Below are 19,445 nucleotides of genomic sequence, written 5' to 3' on the forward strand. Positions count from 1 at the left end.
CAATCATCACACTGTACCTACATGATAACAATCAAGATAGAGAACATGCCCGTGACCTCGTCTCCACTATGTTTATCTTTATTATTCCAAGCGGTTTTTGAGCGCATCAGTTCAGTGCCCATTGCCCAATGTTGGCAGTCATTATTTTAAAACCCATAATGAAAATGATCCGACGTCGAGTTAATTACACAATATGGAAGAGTAAACATTGGAGCGCGATCTCCCCTCAATGCAAACACTTGTTTTCCCCTATACCGTCCCGTGGCGAGGTGTGAGCTTTCCCAGTATTATATCGGTTCTTCTGTACAAATATTAACTCTAGGGTCTAAAACATATGTCTTCATTAATTGGAATTGGTGAATCAATGAAACTAACATTGCCAATAATGATGAGGAGGGACAATAAGGTTTGAAAATGTGTGTGGTAAAGTGAAGTCTTGAACAGATGAAATTGACGCGCCGGGCGGGTAAACATGGAACATGTCTGTCGAGGACATCATTTGAATTCAGTGTAAAGCACCATACATGTTTATGTAGTGATTTCGTATTGAAAAGGCAAGAAATATTGCTTAAATGTACTGTTAAGGTATACGGTTGGAAGAGCAGTTCCCAAATACGGATGTACGTAGTTTAGTTTATAACCTACATTATCGTATATTTGACTCATTAAGAAACACAGTTTAACAACTAAACAGACATTTGGTTCATTGTCTTTTTAAAACACGTTATATTCTATGTTACCGGTATTTAAAACATCTGATGAAAAATCTTTTATGACTAAGATGTTCTCCGCTTCGCCAAGATTTTACAATGCTGACGATCCAGCTAAGGGAAGCAATTCCAGCATTTGTAACAAATGCAGGACTTGGCGAGTTACGAATACTTTATGAAAGTAATATGTTTAAGGTGCTCCCTTAGCATACAACAGCAATGGGGGCTTCACCGACTAACTACAATATTGAAATACAAGTCATATTTAAATTAATGAGGGTTACATGACGACTGTTCAGGTCTTTTGATCCACATGTGTGAGAGCTTGCGACAGGCTGTATTACCAAGTTTTGTCATGCTACGGCCTTCCATTTTATACTTCACTGTTAATGTTCTGCATCTTGCTCTGACTTAGCTGTGGTATTTTTCACAATAATTCGCGTCCAGGGAAATTGTCAAACAGTTTTATGTTCCATTAGCAGTGCAAGAGAGGTAAACGCAGGGGTCGGTGTTATTATTCCACCAAGGCGATTATCCTACTTCAAGGCTTAGGGCTTCCCTTGGTTGAGCTATGAAAAGGGTGTTAGGACATTACGCATCTAGATGCCCATACGATGAAGGGTAGTGTGTGTGTGTGTGTGTAAGCTTATTTATACTCGCACTAGGGCCTTGCCCATTCGGCGATTGCTCTGTTAAGAGTGTTAGTCATTTTAGCTTTTTGGATCATAGTGCACAGACAGAATGTAGCCCTGGTTAGAGCTACCCTGGTTCTTTAACGTGCACCAGTGTATAAAACTGTCACATGGGACCCCCATTTAACGTCCCTCCCGGAATACTATTAGTATTTTTAGTGATGCGACGGGGAATCGAACCTACGACCTCTGGATTGATAGTTAAGTGTGTTACCACTAGACCACGGATCCGCCACAATGAAGGGTAGATGTACAATCATGTATTTTTTATAAACTACAAAGTCAAATATCTGTGAATAATTTAATGACATGATGTTTTGTATACAAAAGCCTGCACCCGATGTGAAAATGTAAATGACAGGGAGAGTGAGAGAGGATAGGAAGAGAGGGTATTGCACAGAAACCTGAAATACAAATAGCTGTTTCAAAAATAACAGGGTGTATACATCATTGATGTGGAAAATTAGTGTCTTACACAAGAAATGTTTCATATATGTAACATCTAATAGAACAGTAGTACCGACTTGAGCAGCTATAAAACCATTCATTCATATATTCAGGTAATCACTACAATATTTTATCAAAGTCATCCAATCTTTTTTGTATAAAACTTTATATAGCACTTACACAGCATAAAATAGCACAATCATAATTACATTGATCCGACTTGAGCACATATTATAATCTCACAAAACAATCTCCTGAAATGCCTAACTTGATGAAAAATGCTTGTGTCTACACAAAACCTTGATTGTACTAATCAATACTGAGCTGTTTTGTTCCTGAAATTTAGGAATGTGGAAGGAATCTCTGAGTATTAACAAAGCTATGTGCAACTTTGTCCTTCAAGAATGTTTTCATAATTCTGTTAGATCAAATGTTATAATATTATAAACCAAATAGATTAACAAATTTCAATAATCCTTTTTAAGATCTAATTAATATGATACTTTAGTACTGATGACAAAAAAAGTACAGCTGAAAAAGAAAAAGAAAGTAATTCAAGGAAGAGAGGACATTGAACACATTGGTAGAAGAATGTCAAGACAACACTTAAGTCCTGGGTAGTTTAGTTAAATAGTCTTGTATTAAGGGGTCCCCACCCCGTGTGTTGTGAATCCCTACTTCCGTGTGAGAGGCCTCAGAAGGAGAACTGTTGAGCAGGGGCTGCGTTGGCGGCAGTAAACTGGTAGGCTGTGGCCCCTTCCTGAGCCTCGGGAGCCAGTTTCTGGTCCTCCTCCTGGAAAACATGGGCGATTGCTGAACATTGTTTCAGTCTTAAAGAGGATTAACTACAAAGTCATTGATGAAGAACCACGTAATATCATAGTTGCAAATGGTGGCTATGTATACATACTTTTGCATTTAGTAAGCAAAATATCCAACAATCTTACACTAAACCCCATACAATACATAAAATACTAGAAATATCAACTCCTTACCCCATCCCCAAAGTATTTCTCGATGAGCTCAAGTGAGGCCTTGTAGACGGTCTCGTTCTCGTGACTCTGAAGCCCCTCGATCTTGTCCAGCCCTCCGCTCTCCTCGACCATCAGGGTCACTGCATTCAGAACCTCAGAACCTGCCCGCTCTGCAGCCTGTGGAAGGAAACGAGTGCATCTAGACAGTGAAGGATGTACTTTTGCACTTAAAAAAATACAACTATTGAATTTATATTAATTGACCTGGCACAAATATTCAAATTAAATATAAGCTTAATTTATTATGTCTCAGACAATGTCTGTTTAAATTTTAACCAGCACAGGCAATTTAGACCACAATCCTAGACCATGTATTACAACTACCTTGTAAGAGTCTTACCAGGAGTACATTTCCAAGGGCGTCAAGTATGACGAGTATGACCTTGGACTCCTTGACAGTGAGCATGTTGCAGAGGTGTGGGATCACGCCCAGATTAACGAGGAGCCCAATCTGCTCCATAGTTCCTCCCGATGTCAGATTGGTGACCGCCCACACGGCCTCCTTCTGACTCTTGTAGTCACCCTAGATACATAGAGAAATGGGAATCATGTTATCAATTTCAAGCCAAATTTACTATAAATGCCTGTTAAGGTAACAATACTACGTACTCTTAACCTGGGGCAGTATTCTTATCCTTGTTCTTTAATAGAAACAATTCAGTGATAACATTTAGTTCATTGGCTAGTTATATTTACAGTCCAATCAAAACACTTGGTTTGAAACTTTCTAACCTTAAAGTGACACTCTTATTGAAAATCCATAAATACACATGTATAACAAACATAAATGTTGAGTGATAAACCTTAAACTACTTACTAAATAATGTATTTATGGAAAATATTTATTACTGATAACAAGATTGGAACCGTGTATTTAATAGCTGAAAACGCAAAAATATTAAATGATTGGTGAATGCTAAAAGATTTACTGTGATCTAATATAGTCTCACAAGGTAGAAATACCGTGTTTTATGCACATTTCTTTCAAATAAAACTCGGTATCCTTCATAAGAACCATTGAGTTCGACATATATTCATCCTTTTTGGAATATTAAACCAAAAGTGTTAATTGTGGTTAATCTTATGTGGGAGTAAGAGTGCATCTTCAAAAATTAAGTCATGTCAGTGGTAATTGAATACTGCCGCAGAACCAATAAAAGCTTTCTTCAAGTACTAGTACCTTCTATTTACACATTAATCTTAGATCTTTTTCTCTATAATAAATAATACTATATAATTAAATGTGAAAAGGCTCCGCAAAGTTCTAAAATAAAAATGGAATTAATAAAATATTTCTATAAAATTAAAATGCTAGGTGTATGAACAATGTGTTATATTCTACAATATATATTTTTGGTAACAAATATAAAGTGCTTTATGAATGAAACATTTAAAATCTTACATTTTTAAGTATATCAATGACAAGGGGTAGGATCTCTACATCTATGACAGCCTGTATTTGGTCAGCGTTGCCCGCGGTGATGTTGGATATTGTCCATGCTGCCTCCTTCTGAATGTTGAGCTTTGGGTGACGGAGAAGTTTCTGGAAAACCGGTAACGCCTTGCTGTCTATCACATGCTGGAAAACACAAGAAAAAACATGCCTGAATCTTTTTCAGTTGAACAAAGAAATTAACAATGTTTTACTCTTTTTTTTTATATAATATGCATAAACACATGGCAATCGGTAATAGAGTAAATAAATGAGAGAGCATTTGTGCAGTTTATGACTATTTGTTACAAAAATATGGGTTATCTCTAATCCCATAAAAGGTCCCAGGACGTGATTTTTTTTGGGTCAAGCGCAAAATTTATCCACCCTTCATTTTCATACAGTCTATTACTGGCTTTTAATTGATTAAAAATTATTAAAAACACCTTATTATATTTATTATTAATTGAAAAAAATATATTTTTTTAATAAGATTCCCTCAGGAATTATCTACAACATATAATCAAATACCATGAATTTGATAAAAATTTATACTTGCACATCATGACGTCATATTTCTGGTTTAGATTTGACTGTTTTACATATGGTCATTTAATTGTATTTTTTTCCTCAATTATTTACTTTTTTGAAAATAGAGGAGGATATTTGTTGATTTCAATTTAAGATCATGTTTTATTTCAAGAGGGTCATAGAAAAACACATTTTCACAAGTGGCGAAGCAACGAGTGCAGATAGTTTTTCTATGGTCAAAAGTAAAATTAAATACAATCTTACACTGGAATCTACAAATTCGGGAGGGGCGAGTGAAATTGTTGAGGCCTGGGTTTTAAGTACAAGGGTACAAAAAGTTCTGTTATAAATGACATTCCATGTTTTACTTGGCCATTTTACTCTAAACCTCTATTGGAACATGTTTGTCAAGTCTTTATCTACAAAACATGAACATTTCATGAAAACTGATGGTGAAATGAACAAGAGGGCCATGATGGCCCTGTATCGCTCACCTGTGCACTCATAAGGCAAATCACAAGGCACAGATGGCTCTTAGAGCTTAGAGAGGCGGGTATTGACCTCCATCTGTTTTCTCAAAGTACCCTGCACAGATGGGCTAGAAAGCTCATCTGCACCCAAACCAGATGGCCCAGCTGCAGTAGCAACCACAGGCACAGACCCCAGTGGATCTGTAAGGGCATCTCCACCCTCATCAGGCACTGCAGGATGCACATCATGACAGTGACAGCAATCTTCTACCTCGAACTTGACCTAGATTTTATACAGAGGATCCTTTTGACCAAGTTGCATTAGGATTACGCTAAAATTGTGACCTCTATTGTGTTCACATGGTTTTTCTACTAATTGACCTAGTGACCTAGTTTTTGACCCGGGTTGACCCAATATCGAACCTGACCTAGCATATGTTAAGATGATCATTCTGTCCAAGTTTCATTAAGATTAGGCTAAAATTGTGATCTCTATTGTGTTCACAAGGTTTTTTTACTAATTGACCTAGTGACCTAGTTATTGACCGCGGATGGACCAATGTCGAACTTGACCTAGATGTTATAGAAATGATCATTCTGACCAAGTTGCATTAAGATTAGGCTAAAATTGTGACCTCTATTGTGTTCATAAGGTTTTTCTAATATCTGACCTAGTGACCTAGTTATTGACTACGGATGACCCAATATCGAACATGACCCAGATTTTATAGAGATGATCATTCTGACCAAGTTGCATTAACATTAGGCTAAAATTGTGACCTCTATTGTGTTCACAAGGTTTTTCTACTAATTGACCTATTGACCTAGTTATTGACGGTAAATGACCCAATATCGAACTTGACCTAGATTTTATAGAGATGATCATTCTGACCAAGTTACATTTAGATTAGGCTTAAGTTGTGACCTCTATTGTGTTCACAAGGTTTTTCTACTAATTGACCTAGTTATTGACCGCGGATGACCCAATATCGAACTTGACCTAAATTTTATAGAGATGATCATTCTGACCAAGTTGCATTGAGATTAGGCTAAAATTGTGACCTCTAATGTGTTCACAAGGTATTTCTACTAATTGACCTACTGACCTAGTTTTTGACCCCAGATGACCCAATATCGAACTTGACCTAGATTTCATAGAGATGATCAGTCTGACCAAGTTTCATAAAGATTAGGTCAAAACTGTGACCTCTGTTGTGTTCACAAGGTTTTTCTAAAAAATTGACCTAGTGACCTAGTTATTGACTGCGGATTACCCAATATCGAACTTGACCTAGATTTTATAGAGATGATTATTCTGACCAACTTGCATTGAGATTAGGCTAAAATTGTGACCTCTATTGTGTTCACAAGGTTTTTGTACTAATTGACCTAGTGACCTAGTTGTTGACCGCGGATGACCCAATATCGAACTTGACCTACATTTTATAGAGATGATCATTCTGACCAAGTTGCATTGAGATAAGGCTAAAGTTGTGACCTCTAGTGTGTTTACAAGGTTTTTCTACTAATTGACCTAGTGACCTAGTTTTTGACCTGGGTTGACCCAATATGGAACTTGACCTAGCTTATGTTAAGATGATCATTCTGACCAAGTTTCATTAAGATAAGGCTAAAATTGTGACCTCTATTTTGTTCACAAGGTTTTTCTAATAATTGACCTAGTGACCTAGTTATTGACTGCGTATGACCCAATATCGAACTTGACCCAGATTTTATAGGGATGATCATTCTGACCAAGTTGCATTAAGATTAGCCTAAAATTGTGACCTCTATTGTGTTCACAAGGTTTTTCTACTAATTGACCTAGTGACCTAGTTATTGACCGCGGATGACCCAATATCGAACATGACCCAGATTTTATAGAGATGATCATTCTGACCAAGTTGCATTGAGATTAGGCTAAAATTGTGACCTCTATTGTGTTCACAAGGTTTTTCTACTAATTGACCTAGTGACCTAGTTATTGACCGTGAATGACCCAATATCAAACTTGACCTACATTTTACAGCGATGATCATTCTGACCAATTTGCATTGAGATTAGGCTAAAATTGTGACCTCTATTGTGTTCACAAGGTTTTTCTACTAATTGACCTAGTGACCTAGTTATTGACTACGGATGACCCAATATCGAACTTGACCTAGATTTTATAGAGATGATCATTCTGACCAAGTTGCATTGAGATTAGGCTAAAATTGTGACCTCTAATGTGTTCACAAGGTATTTCTACTAATTGACCTACTGACCTAGTTTTTGACCCCAGATGACCCAATATCGAACTTGACCTAGATTTCATAGAGATGATCAGTCTGACCAAGTTTCATAAAGATTAGGTCAAAATTGTGACCTCTGTTGTGTTCACAAGGTTTTTCTAATAATTGACCTAGTGACCTAGTTATTGACTGCGGATGACCCAATATCGAACTTGACCTACATTTTATAGAGATGATCATTCTGACCAAGTTGCATTGAGATTAGGCTAAAATTGTGACCTCTATTGTGTTCACAAGGTTTTTCTACTAATTGACCTAGTGACCTAATTATTGACCGCGGATGACCCAATATCGAACTTGACCTAGATTTTATAGAGATGACCATTCTGACCAAGTTGCATTGAGATTATGCTAAAATTGTGACCTCTATTGTGTTCACAAGGTTTTTCTACTAATTGACCTAGTGACCTAATTATTGACCGCGGATGACCCAATATCGAACTTGACCTAGATTTTATAGAGATGACCATTCTGACCAAGTTGCATTGAGATTAGGCTAAAATTGTGACCTCTATTGTGTTCACAAGGTTTTTCTACTAATTGACCTAGTGACCTAGTTTTTGACCCCAGATGACCCAATATCGAACTTGACCTAGATTTTATAGAGATGATCAGTCTGACCAAGTTTCATAAAGATTAGGTCAAAATTGTGACCTCTATTGTGTTCACAAGCAATTGTGAACGGACGGACGACGGACGAAGAGTGATCACAAAAGCTCACCTTGTCACTACGTGACAGGTGAGCTAAAAAGCTACATAATTTTGAATTAGTATATCTCATATACACTGAACAATATATGGAAAGTGTAATAAAGTAATAACTTCGATAGTCACTCAATTTATTCTAGGAATCAAATTTCATTGTCAATTCAATCAAAACTTGTCTATAAAGTTTGTCTGATATTATTGGGGATTTATCCATCATGATGATTAGGAGGAGGATGATGAAAACCATCCAAAAAATTAAGAGAAGAATTCAAGTTGGCCACCATAATGAAAGGCAAAAACAACTGTGAGGGAGTGCTGATACACAACAACCCATGATGAACAATATTTCAATAAAGTTTCAGGAGTGTAGGTACAACACTTTAAGTGCTACATTTGACACTAGATTTTAAAACAATTTTCACTATTTCAAGTGACATAGCTCTCATTACAGACTTGAGTTTAAACAAAGCGAATGTAAATGAAATGGCATGTGCACAACTATCCACGCTGACCAACATTTTTATTATAAAGTTTCATGTGTGTTATGCAGTAATTTTTGAGCTACATGCGACAAATTTTTCCACACAATTTAAGACTTTTGTCAAGGAAAAGACAAAATTAAATGTAAAACAAAAACAACATGGGAGCACAATTTTCAAGGCTGAAACATATTCCTGGGAAGTTCCATGATATATGATGCACTATGTTTGGATAAACATGCAACACAAGATCGATCTTTTATACCATTTCTTACAAAGTCCATGGCTGTTAGCCTAAATGAAATGCGACTGAAATTGCAGGTGCATGGTAGTTTGTGATGGCATAGGACACTATGGTGGTGTTAGTAGTTTATACTCCGGGTCCCGGCGTGAGAACATTGAAGGGTCCCAGAGTGACAGTTCAACCACCTCACACCTATCCTGGGCAGAACCAGTACTAGGTGCCTTCACCTCTGCAAGGAACTGACAACTTCTGTACATGCCAGGGGCAGTGGTACAGTGCGAATGGTCGTTGAAAGGATTTCATAACCAATCACAACAGAAGTGACCTGGTCCGCCCGGGAATCGAACCCGGGTTGTCCGATTCAGAGTCCAATGCTCTACCGATTGAGCTAACCGGGCGGACCTTTGGCATAGGACACTATGGGGCGAACGCAACTCTTTATATAGGTGCAAGACATATCTATCTGGGGATATAACCAGGGTTCTTACAATGTACTATAAAACAATTTTTTTCTGAGATTTGCCATTTGGACTCAAACTTTACAGATGCCAGTGTGAAATGAAACCCAGCAATACCAATCCATGTATGTCATCCTTTACCTGAGTTTGGGAGTCATCTCCAGTGACAATGTTGCCAATAGACCTGAGGGCAGGTGTAACGACAACCACTTCATTGTGCTGCAGGAGCTCTATCAGCCGCGCAACTACACCTGGAGAATTACAGAGATAACACTGAGTAAGAAAACCTAAAATGCAGTAGTCAATTTTTCAGAACATTATTGTAGGATACTTATCATATGATATTTTCACACAGTTCAGGGCAACAATATCCTTACCACATGCACATTTTTGTGATTTTTTGTATGATGCATTTGCATTTTATGAGTGGAAGAGGGTCCTATACATGGAAGACACAACACAACAACTACCCTTCTTCCCAACGTACCACTGTTAATGACCTCCTGTATCTTGTCATTGGTTCCATCCGTGAGGTAGGAGAGAGCCCAGCATGTGTCAGACAGCACATCCTTGTCCGTGTGGTGGAGCAGACGGTTCAATGTGGGCAAAAACTGTTTCACAACCTTGAAGTTGGGAGGGGGGTTCTTGTTCCTACACAGGTTTGACAGCGTCCATGTAACGTTACGCAGGAATGCAGGCTGGGAAAATTAGTTTTGATTTTTAATTTTGTTACTTTTTTCATTTAAACCACTAGAACAGAAACTACTCTTAACACCACAGTGTATCATGTTAAAAGATATGTCCTAAATTAGTTTAAATTTTTGCCACATTTTACCAAAACCAAACATCAGATGTATCTGTTTCTTCAATACCGCTAATAATATGATAGCAGGGGCAATCCCATTTCTTACCGTGGTGTCGACCTGTACGAGCCTAAGCAGTGGTTCTACAATGCCACAGTCTGTCACATAGTCCCTCAGGTCTGGGCCATCACCTGTAATACACCACCATATTTATTTGATTTACAAGAAACAGAAACTGGGAGTAGACATTCTTCATGCTTGATGCTTTATATGATAGATTAAGGGTGGCACCGTGCTATTCACTTATTCAGTCTAACTTAAAGCTAAATCAAATTCTTTATTAGAACATGCATTAATGATATGATTCCTGTCAGCTTTTTCTTATACATTTCTCATTTTACTCCAGATATGTATATCTGACAAGCAAGTTATAAAATAGAAAGGTGACCAAGTGAGTATTAAGTCAGTGCAACATTATCACAAACAACAGAGAGGCTATTAATCACATAGCAAGCACATACCAGCAATGTTTCCCAGAGCCCAGACAGCCTGTTCACACACGTTAGGGTGTGGAGACTCAAGCAGCTTGACAAACTTGGGCACAGCCCCGGCATTTACCACTGCCTTTGTCTGGTCACTGGATCCTGACGCAATGTTGGTAAGGGCCCAAGCACTCTCGAACTCAAGCTCAGCACTGGAAGGTATTTTGTGATGACATTTGTCATAAAAAGGGTACAGAATTTCCACTTAAACTAATGCGTAGCTACTTGTGATTAGTCATATAATTTTGTAACTATTGATTTGATCTATTCCCGTGAACATATGATTAGTAATACAGTGTGACATCCACATGCCCTAATCTGAATCAAGGCCATACACTAACACCATTACACAAGTCACACTAAAAACCATTTTACTAACCTATCAGAGCGTGACAGGAATTCAACCAGTCTTGGGATAACCCCAGACTGTATGATGTCATCAATGGGTGGGTTCCGCTCCTTGGACAGGATTTTTCGAACAGCCCTCGTAGCCTTCATCTGCAGTTCACTGTCTGACCCATTAATTCCAGCTATCATCTCCTGCAGGCTCATGTCCGGAACAACATTTTGCTGTGAAATAGAAGTTTTGTAATGATCGATCACATTTGACATAAATTAATAATTTAAAACTAGAGATTGCTCTTTTAAAAATGCGCTCGTCTCCCCTATTGTGTGGTCGTAGCTGAGAAAAAATAAATGATGGACATGAAATTTGTAATTTTGGACTGGACACGAACCAACAGTGAAGTTTGAATTATTCACCCATATTAAATAGTGAAGAGAAAAAAGTGTTGTTGATTAATATTGGAAAATGTAAACAAAGTTTGCATTGTATGAAGTTCCTGGACCCAAGCATTTTTATTTTTTGATCGGAAACCATTTTTCAGATCAAGGTCATTGTGACATTGACCTTTAACCTACTGATCACAAAATCAAGAGGGATCATCTACATGACCAACTTGAATACCAAGTATTAAGTTCTTGGTTGCAAGTGTTCTTTAGTTACTGAGCGGTAACTGTTCTTCACCTCAAGGTCACGGCAACCTTGACCTTTGACCTACTGATATCAAAATCAATAGGGATCATCTACTAGTCATGACCGACTAGCATAACAAGTATGAAGTTCCTGGGTGCAAGCGTTCTTTATTTATTGAGCAGAAACAAAGTGTGACAAACAGACTGACTGACTGACTAACGGACTGATCTCAAAATCAATAGGAGTCATCTACTAGTCATGACCAATTTGCATACCAAGTATGAAGTTCCTGGGTGCAAGCGTTCTTTATTTATTGAGCAGAAACAAAGTGTGACGAACAGACTGACTGACTAACGGACTGATCTCAAAATCAATAGGAGTCATCTACTAGTCATGACCAATTTGCATACCAAGTATGAAGTTCCTGGGTGCAAGCGTTGTTTAGTTATTGAGCAGAAACCATTTTTAAGCTTTAAGTCACCGCCAACATATCTTTTTTACCTGAAGGAAACCTTGACCTTTGACCTTTTGATCTAAAAATCAATAGGGGTCATCTTCTAGTCATGAACAACTAGCATACCAAGTATGAAGTTCCTGGACCCAAAGGATCTTTAGTTATTGAGCGGAGACCGTTTGTTTACCTCAAGGTCATGGTGACCTTGACCTTTGACCCAAAAATCAATAGGGGTCATCTACTAGTAATGACCAACTAGCACACCAAGTATGAAGTTCCTGGGTCTAAGCCTTCCATAGTTATTGAGCGGAAACGAAGTGTGACGTAGTGACTGACTGACGGACTGACTGACGGACAGGGCAAAAACAATATGTCTCCCCATGAATGTGGGAGACATAATTAGAAATTACTACTCGAAAGATAAATAACCATCCACTAATGAGCCAGCATTAGTAAAACAAGATTATTTAAATTTGCATTCAAGTTTACTGGTTTTATTAACCTTGTTGATTTAGAACAAAAAAGGCAGTCAAGACATGTACAAAGTCTGCCTATTCACTATGTTTATTTATATGAACAGCAGTTCTAAAACTGATCACCAGTGCCCAATCTTACCCTGCTTGAGGCGTCCCCGAGTGGACTGGTGGGCTCGTCGTCCAGGGCGACGTTCCGCCTCTTCAACAGCTGGTCGTCCTTCCGCTGCTTCCTCAACTCAACTGAAACATCCTGACGCCGCCGACGCATCTCCTAATAAAATGATGGACATCTTCATAGTGATTTTGTGAAAATTGCTTTGATTGATCAATTAAGAGAATTACCTTCAGTTGAAAACACACCAATGGGCATGCATATGCAATGAAACAAAAATAATAATTTTATGTGTGTGTAATGATAGCTATATTATTTAATTATCACACAAATTTTTCTTATTTCAAATCTTGGGAGAAATTTCCTCCCATTAATAGTCCTTACATCCACATCTCGTCCCTTGTTCTTGTACTCTTTCAGTCTGCTGGATTCTGGCATGGTGGAAATCTTTAGGTGGCAAATATAACGGAAACAACTTTTTTTTTATCAGCCTGTGAAAAAATAAAATGTCAGAATGGTTTAGCATAACATCTTAATATACAAATGTATTATTCAGACCATGTTTCCAGTTTGGAATTTATGAAATAATAATTATTATTATAGTGACACATACTAGCATGACATACTTTTCATTAATAGTTGGTTGAATTTGTTATATATGTCAAGTATTAGACGTTTATACAAATAATATAAAGTTACATATTATATGTAAGTACAACTTTACAACACAATCTGTTGATTTTATAAACTCCACAGAGAATAAAACTTGCACATCTCTTTAATTCTAAGAAAAGTAATGTAAAAGTAAAGTAATGATGTACTGACTCAAAGTTTGGCCTAAATATTTTGGTGTCTGGCCAGCAGGTAGGTATTGATTCCGTCAGGGAGATGAATCGTAAGCTGTGTGTTTGATGGTTGTGTCCAGTATTATCCTGAAGAAAGAAACCTCACAACATTAGTAATAATAAGTAATGTAGTGGACAGTTTTTTTTTAACTAAAACTTGTCTTGCTTATCTTAATATACAGGACATACTGTTGATGATACATGTACCTGTTATGTATTTTATAAACATCATTTAAAGTTATGAATAAAAATCCTCCACTCATCAGGGAACAGACCTTCATTTTGTTTAACACATAGAATTATATGTAACAACCTACATTTTAGCCACAAAATTGCAGAAAGGCAGTCATTAAGTGCTAGCCTTAGCATTAAGAATTTCTACTTTGGCAGGTGTTTAAATGTTTGCTTAATGCAACTCATCTGAAACATAATTTCATTGTGTTTTTTTTTGGAATTATTTTTACTGTCTGCCTTGCAAATTTTGAAAAAAAGTTGATTTGGGAATATACAAAATCAGACTAAAATAGCTAACTGTTAACATAATGGTAAATATTCATGTTCTAACTTTTTTTATGCATACATTAAGCTGTTAAAGTGTAAGTTTTGTCAAGATTTTGTTTATATTTCAAGAAATTCATTGCTTTTTTTTTATTAACAAAAGCTACATTAATCAATCTGGCAAAAAAAAAGAATTCGTGGGAAATGGTAATATTTCACAAGGGAAAACAGCCTTTAGAAGGCAGTAAATTGCACCAAAAAAATCACTGAATCCCTTTGTCAGATTTTGTGTTGATAATGTGTCGTCCATGAGGTTTTATTCTAATGACAGATTACCTGAAGTAATATTTTAATGATTAAGAATGGGCAAAGTGAGCTTACTGAACAAGCCCTTCTTAATCATTAAATTATTACTTAATGTCATCTAACTATTACTGTTTATTTACATAGTTTTTTTTCAATTCTTTACAGGTATGTTCAAATGCAGTCTTAATCTCCTAAAGTCTTTAAACCAAAGGGGCTGTTTCAATGAAGAACTTTAGCCGAAACTTCACTTTAAAATCTAAATCTGTATCAATGTCAAAAATGGCAATACATTGCTTATCTGATTTACTTGACCTTTTGTTCATTTTTAATACTGGCTAAAGTTCTCTCAAATTTGTAGCAAAATAATAAAACTTATCTAAGACCCTAATTCCATTTTACGACACAAATGTACCAAAATCTCATTGTATCAGAACCAAGGATCTTCATGGGGATTGGCTTGGTTTGAAATATTCTGTGGTAATTTTACACTTTATGGCATGTGTGTTGCTGTTTTCAGAATTCTAATGGCCCTGGACTCATTCATAAAAAGGGTAGAAAAAATACACTGTATAAAGAATAACCTAATTTAAACTGGAAGACACCTAGGTCCTTTTCTAGGCTGAAATTTAGTCCCATTTCCCTCCTGGAAAACCATATATATTCCCCTACTCAGGTAAAAAAATCCCTTTTTTGTGTGGAGCATTGAGCTCTAAAACTTTAGCAAATGTAGCAAAAGAGTGCAATTCATGATTCTGTCGATAGTTTTGTTAAAAACTATTAAATACAGTCGAAACTCGATGGCTCGATATTCTAGGGACCGGCCAAAGTACTTTGAGCCTCGAGAATATCGAGCCAAGCGGGATTGCTTACAGAATGTTATTTTTTCATTTGTTACATAAAGTCTTATTTACCTCGTTTGTTATTGGCTACGCTATCTCCGCAAGAGAAGGAAGAGTATTTATTGGGCATAGTTATGCACCCTAAATTTCGTAATATGACTTATTCGATTCTTAGAAAATATCATTTTATTTTTTATTTATAATAAAAACACATTTATGCGAAAACAAGCAATTGTAAACAATGGGTAACACAAACATAGCTTAAAAGTTATATCAAAATGCATAGTAATTTAGGGATGGATAACAATTAGAGACATAACTTAAAATGATGGCATGTTTATTCAAACTTAAACCATTTAAATTATAATTTAATTATAATATCAGTCAAGCAATTTTAATCGATTAGCGCCTTGTGCTAAATGAAGCCAATCAAACAAATCAAAGCGTGAGATTCTTAACTGAGCCCGCGAAAATGACATAAACCCAAGCAACCAAATCAAAGTGTGAAATTCTTGTTTGGGACCCAGGGCTCTCGCGAGGGGGCGACTTGGGCGAAGTGGTCGCCTAAAATTCCCAGACTTCGCCCATTTGTATCATCAAAGCGACATTGACTTCGCCGAAATTATAACACATTGTAATACTGTCAATCAGCGAGTATTTGGCCACTGTCCCATTAGTCAAGACATCGCAATTAGCCATTCATAAAATTTGGTAATCTCCTAATCCGATAATTTGGCGGTGTCATCCAATTACCAAAACATCGCCGTTTATAAATAAAATCGTGTGAAGCATTAATGAAGTTAAAAAGTAATTGATATATGTATTGAACAAACAATGCAAGACATTTTAAACATTGTTGCTTTTGAAACAGACGGTCATAGCCATCTCGGGCCATCAGCAAGGTGGCGCTAAGAAAATCAATAACATGACGTATCACCAAATATTTGATTGGTTTTAGTGAAATGTTCATGATAAAAAATTGATTTGTTAACACAATTTTTTTTTTATTTTTTTTTCTAATACTTACAGTATTTTTCTCCTGTTTACGATGTCAAAAAAAATCGGCGAGATCGCCAATTTGTCAGAACATTTTTCCGAGTTAATTTCTCAACCTCCCATTATGTATTGGTATAGTTTTCATAAAGGACAGTGATTTAAATGTCATTTGGTTCTTAAATGTCAGCATATTTAAAATTATTTAGCCAGAGACAAGTAAATAACAGCATAGCTGAATGTGACATTCGTACCCTATCCCGAACGTACCAAAATAAGATTCGCCGGCCTACTATATTGACAGTTAATTTATTAGTCATTTTGATTGTTTCAAATCCTTAGCTGTCTTGGTTTTTGTTTCATTTTAGATACTTTTTGGAGATAAACTATGTGACATTGACAAATACACTTTTGCTGAGCCAAAAATGATATGTATGATACACTATTTTATGAACATTTTATATAGTCATAGCAATCAATTTGAATGTGAATATAAACTGAGGTGTGTGGTATGGCATAGTTTTTGTATCAGGTGTTACGAAAAGTATCACTTCTCCCTAAAGTCTCCCCACTTGTCTCTAAATAGACTGAAGGGAGAAATCACTTTTCCCAAAATTTTCAGCCTAGTGAGAGCCCTGGGACCGCGAAAACGACTAAGGCTTCGAGCTTGGAGAAATATCGACCCTCAAGATATCGAGCCATCCGATCGAAATTTATATGAACAAAGAGTAAATACAAGAGGTCCTTTTAATTTGGTTCGAGCCAAAGAGGATATCGAGCCATGAGATATCGAGTCAACGAGTTTCGACTGTAATTGAAAACAAGTCGACAATACCATATTAATCATGGGGCCCCTCCACCATTCCCTTATAAGTGGAAAAACACACGTCAAGGTGTATTTTTAAAGGATCACATTATGATATAAATATGTATATACAGTCTTTTTTGTTACAGAGAAACAATGTAGTAAGAATGCAAATGATATGCCTGTTTTAATATTTGAGAAGAGTGACCACCTTCAAGGTGGCCCCACAGTGCCGGGTGAATTCTGTGGTTTTGTCTTTGCGTCAAAAGTAGTGGGGAATGCGCCTTAACTGGGGTTCCTGGCGTGCAGGGGCATTTAGCAGGGATTTTACAAGCAGTTTGTCCCCGCAGGACAGGGATTTTACCCGGGCTTAGCTGGACCGCAATATACCGGACCAGGGGGCCGTGGTTAGAATCTATCTATCTTCCTGTTCTGTTGAACCCTTTACAGGGACATAGACATTTAGAATTGACTGGTGCATTAGCAAGTTACTATGGCTTTAATAGAAAGTTGATATATTGTCGACAAATCATGTTTAATAGTTGAATTGTGTTCCATGACGTGTTAAGCAGCCCATAAAATGTCGTATTTTTTTTTTTTTTTCAGGGCTTTTCAAGACTGATTTTACCCAACTGAGGCCACAGGCAACTATTAAAAGTAAGCCATGGGCAGCCTTGGGATCTGCATCATACATTCAAGTCTCTGATAAAACAGAACAGTAACTTTAGAATGGAAATATGAAATTCTGCGATCTGATCTTTTGTCAGCAGTCTTTTATCACTGGTTTGCAGGTATTTACGCAAAAAGATGTTCATTCCCAGACAAAAAATAAAAAAGATATAAAAATGGTAAATCTTTGAGAGTGCAGGTTTAGGACATTTTCTAAACTTAAACAAAAATATATATTTATAAATGAAAAAATGTCATACAATTCCGCGATTGGTGTCACATTGCAAATGTTGTTTACGGTAAAGATATGCGATTAAAAGTGCGATTTTGGTGTAAATTTCATGTAATTCACACAGCAATGATTCAGATAAAATGCCAAATCAGGGATACATGCAAATAACTTTACCAAAGAAGCCGACGGAAATCAGGACAATCACCAGGTTTTCAAATCAAGTGCCACGGAGAGTTGTAATCTTTGTCTGCAATCTCATTGGTCAATTCGTATTTATCCTAATTCGTATTGGCTTATTATCTTAATTACCATTTTTTTATCTTTCACTATTCTCTTATATCATATATTACTGAGAATTTAAATTATCTACCATTTTTAACAAAAAATAGTTAATAAACCAAAAAATGCGTAAAAGTTAAAAAGTTTTAACAATTATCGAAAAGAAAACTTATAAAAGGTTACCTCCCTTACATGTTATTTTGTCCCAACCATGCTTGAACCCAGGTTTTGGGAATATGTTTTTCCAAATGTTATCCAAATGACGGGTGTTTTTCGATAATGCAATTAAAACTACAGGGTAAACCCTAGTAGCTAAAAGGTAAAATGTTGATGTTCAGAGGTACAATGCACGGGTACAAACGCCAATGAATTATAGAGACACAAACGTATACAAACCACAGCTAGCCTGACAAGCCTGACAAACTCACTTAATAAGGCCTTTAAATATATTTGGTTCGGGTTCCCCGACCCTAACTTCGAAATAGGCACCGACCCTACCGTTTTTATAGTCAGTTGTAAAATAAACAAATCAAGTGTGGGTTTTAATATGTCGTTTTAAACCTTTAAAGCTTTACACAGAAGATTTCTTCAAAAAAACATTCTTCAATGATGACAGCATTATAAAAAAAAATTAAAAGCCAACCTACCCTTCTTGTAACACTTAACAAGGTGATTTGGACAATCTATCCAAATGATCAGAAACATGGTTATGAAATTTAGTGTAGGAAGTAAGTGTGTCAATGCACACACACCCACAAGACAGAAGAAAATATGACACACCAGTTCCTCATGAAGTCTGGAGGAAAAAAAATATAGATCATAGAGCAGGGTGTCCAACGTCTATGTGTTTTCCGAATTTTAAGTGAGGGAAATGTGTGATGCGGAATAAAATGGCGGTGTTTGAAGGGATTTTTGTGTTAAGGAGGATATTTTTACCGGGTTAGTAAGTTATATCATTTGTCTCGCAATATGAATACGCCTACTCGGAGGCCACACTTTTAAGCTTCTCAACCTATGTTTTTAGAGGCTTTAACAAAAAAGTTATTGAGTGTATAAGCTGAACGATTGCTTGATTACAAAGTGAGAATAGAAAATTGCGTGACTAATTTTTAGCTAT

General features: G+C 36.6%; 1 protein-coding gene and 1 non-coding gene across 2 annotated transcripts; both read right to left on the bottom strand.

Moving 5' to 3' along the window:
- Nucleotides 1–1,689: 1,689 nt before the first annotated feature.
- Nucleotides 1,690–18,307, bottom strand: LOC128239390 (importin subunit alpha-5-like). Its single transcript, XM_052956011.1, has 13 exons — nucleotides 18,224–18,307; nucleotides 13,688–13,794; nucleotides 13,247–13,353; nucleotides 12,890–13,021; nucleotides 11,224–11,414; nucleotides 10,824–10,996; nucleotides 10,411–10,493; nucleotides 9,987–10,197; nucleotides 9,641–9,750; nucleotides 4,286–4,462; nucleotides 3,224–3,406; nucleotides 2,845–3,000; nucleotides 1,690–2,642 (listed from the first exon to the last, which is right to left on the bottom strand). Exons 3-13 carry the CDS (start codon nucleotides 13,298–13,300, stop codon nucleotides 2,544–2,546), a joined length of 1,569 nt encoding a protein of 522 aa, XP_052811971.1. The 5' UTR covers nucleotides 13,301–13,353; nucleotides 13,688–13,794; nucleotides 18,224–18,307; the 3' UTR covers nucleotides 1,690–2,543.
- On the bottom strand, nucleotides 9,368–9,444 carry Trnaq-cug (transfer RNA glutamine (anticodon CUG)). The gene has a single exon. It is a non-coding gene; the product is annotated as a tRNA-Gln (tRNA).
- Nucleotides 18,308–19,445: the final 1,138 nt, after the last annotated feature.

The sequence above is a fragment of the Mya arenaria genome, chromosome 6, assembly GCF_026914265.1.
Source record: "Mya arenaria isolate MELC-2E11 chromosome 6, ASM2691426v1".
NCBI lineage: Eukaryota > Metazoa > Mollusca > Bivalvia > Myida > Myidae > Mya > Mya arenaria.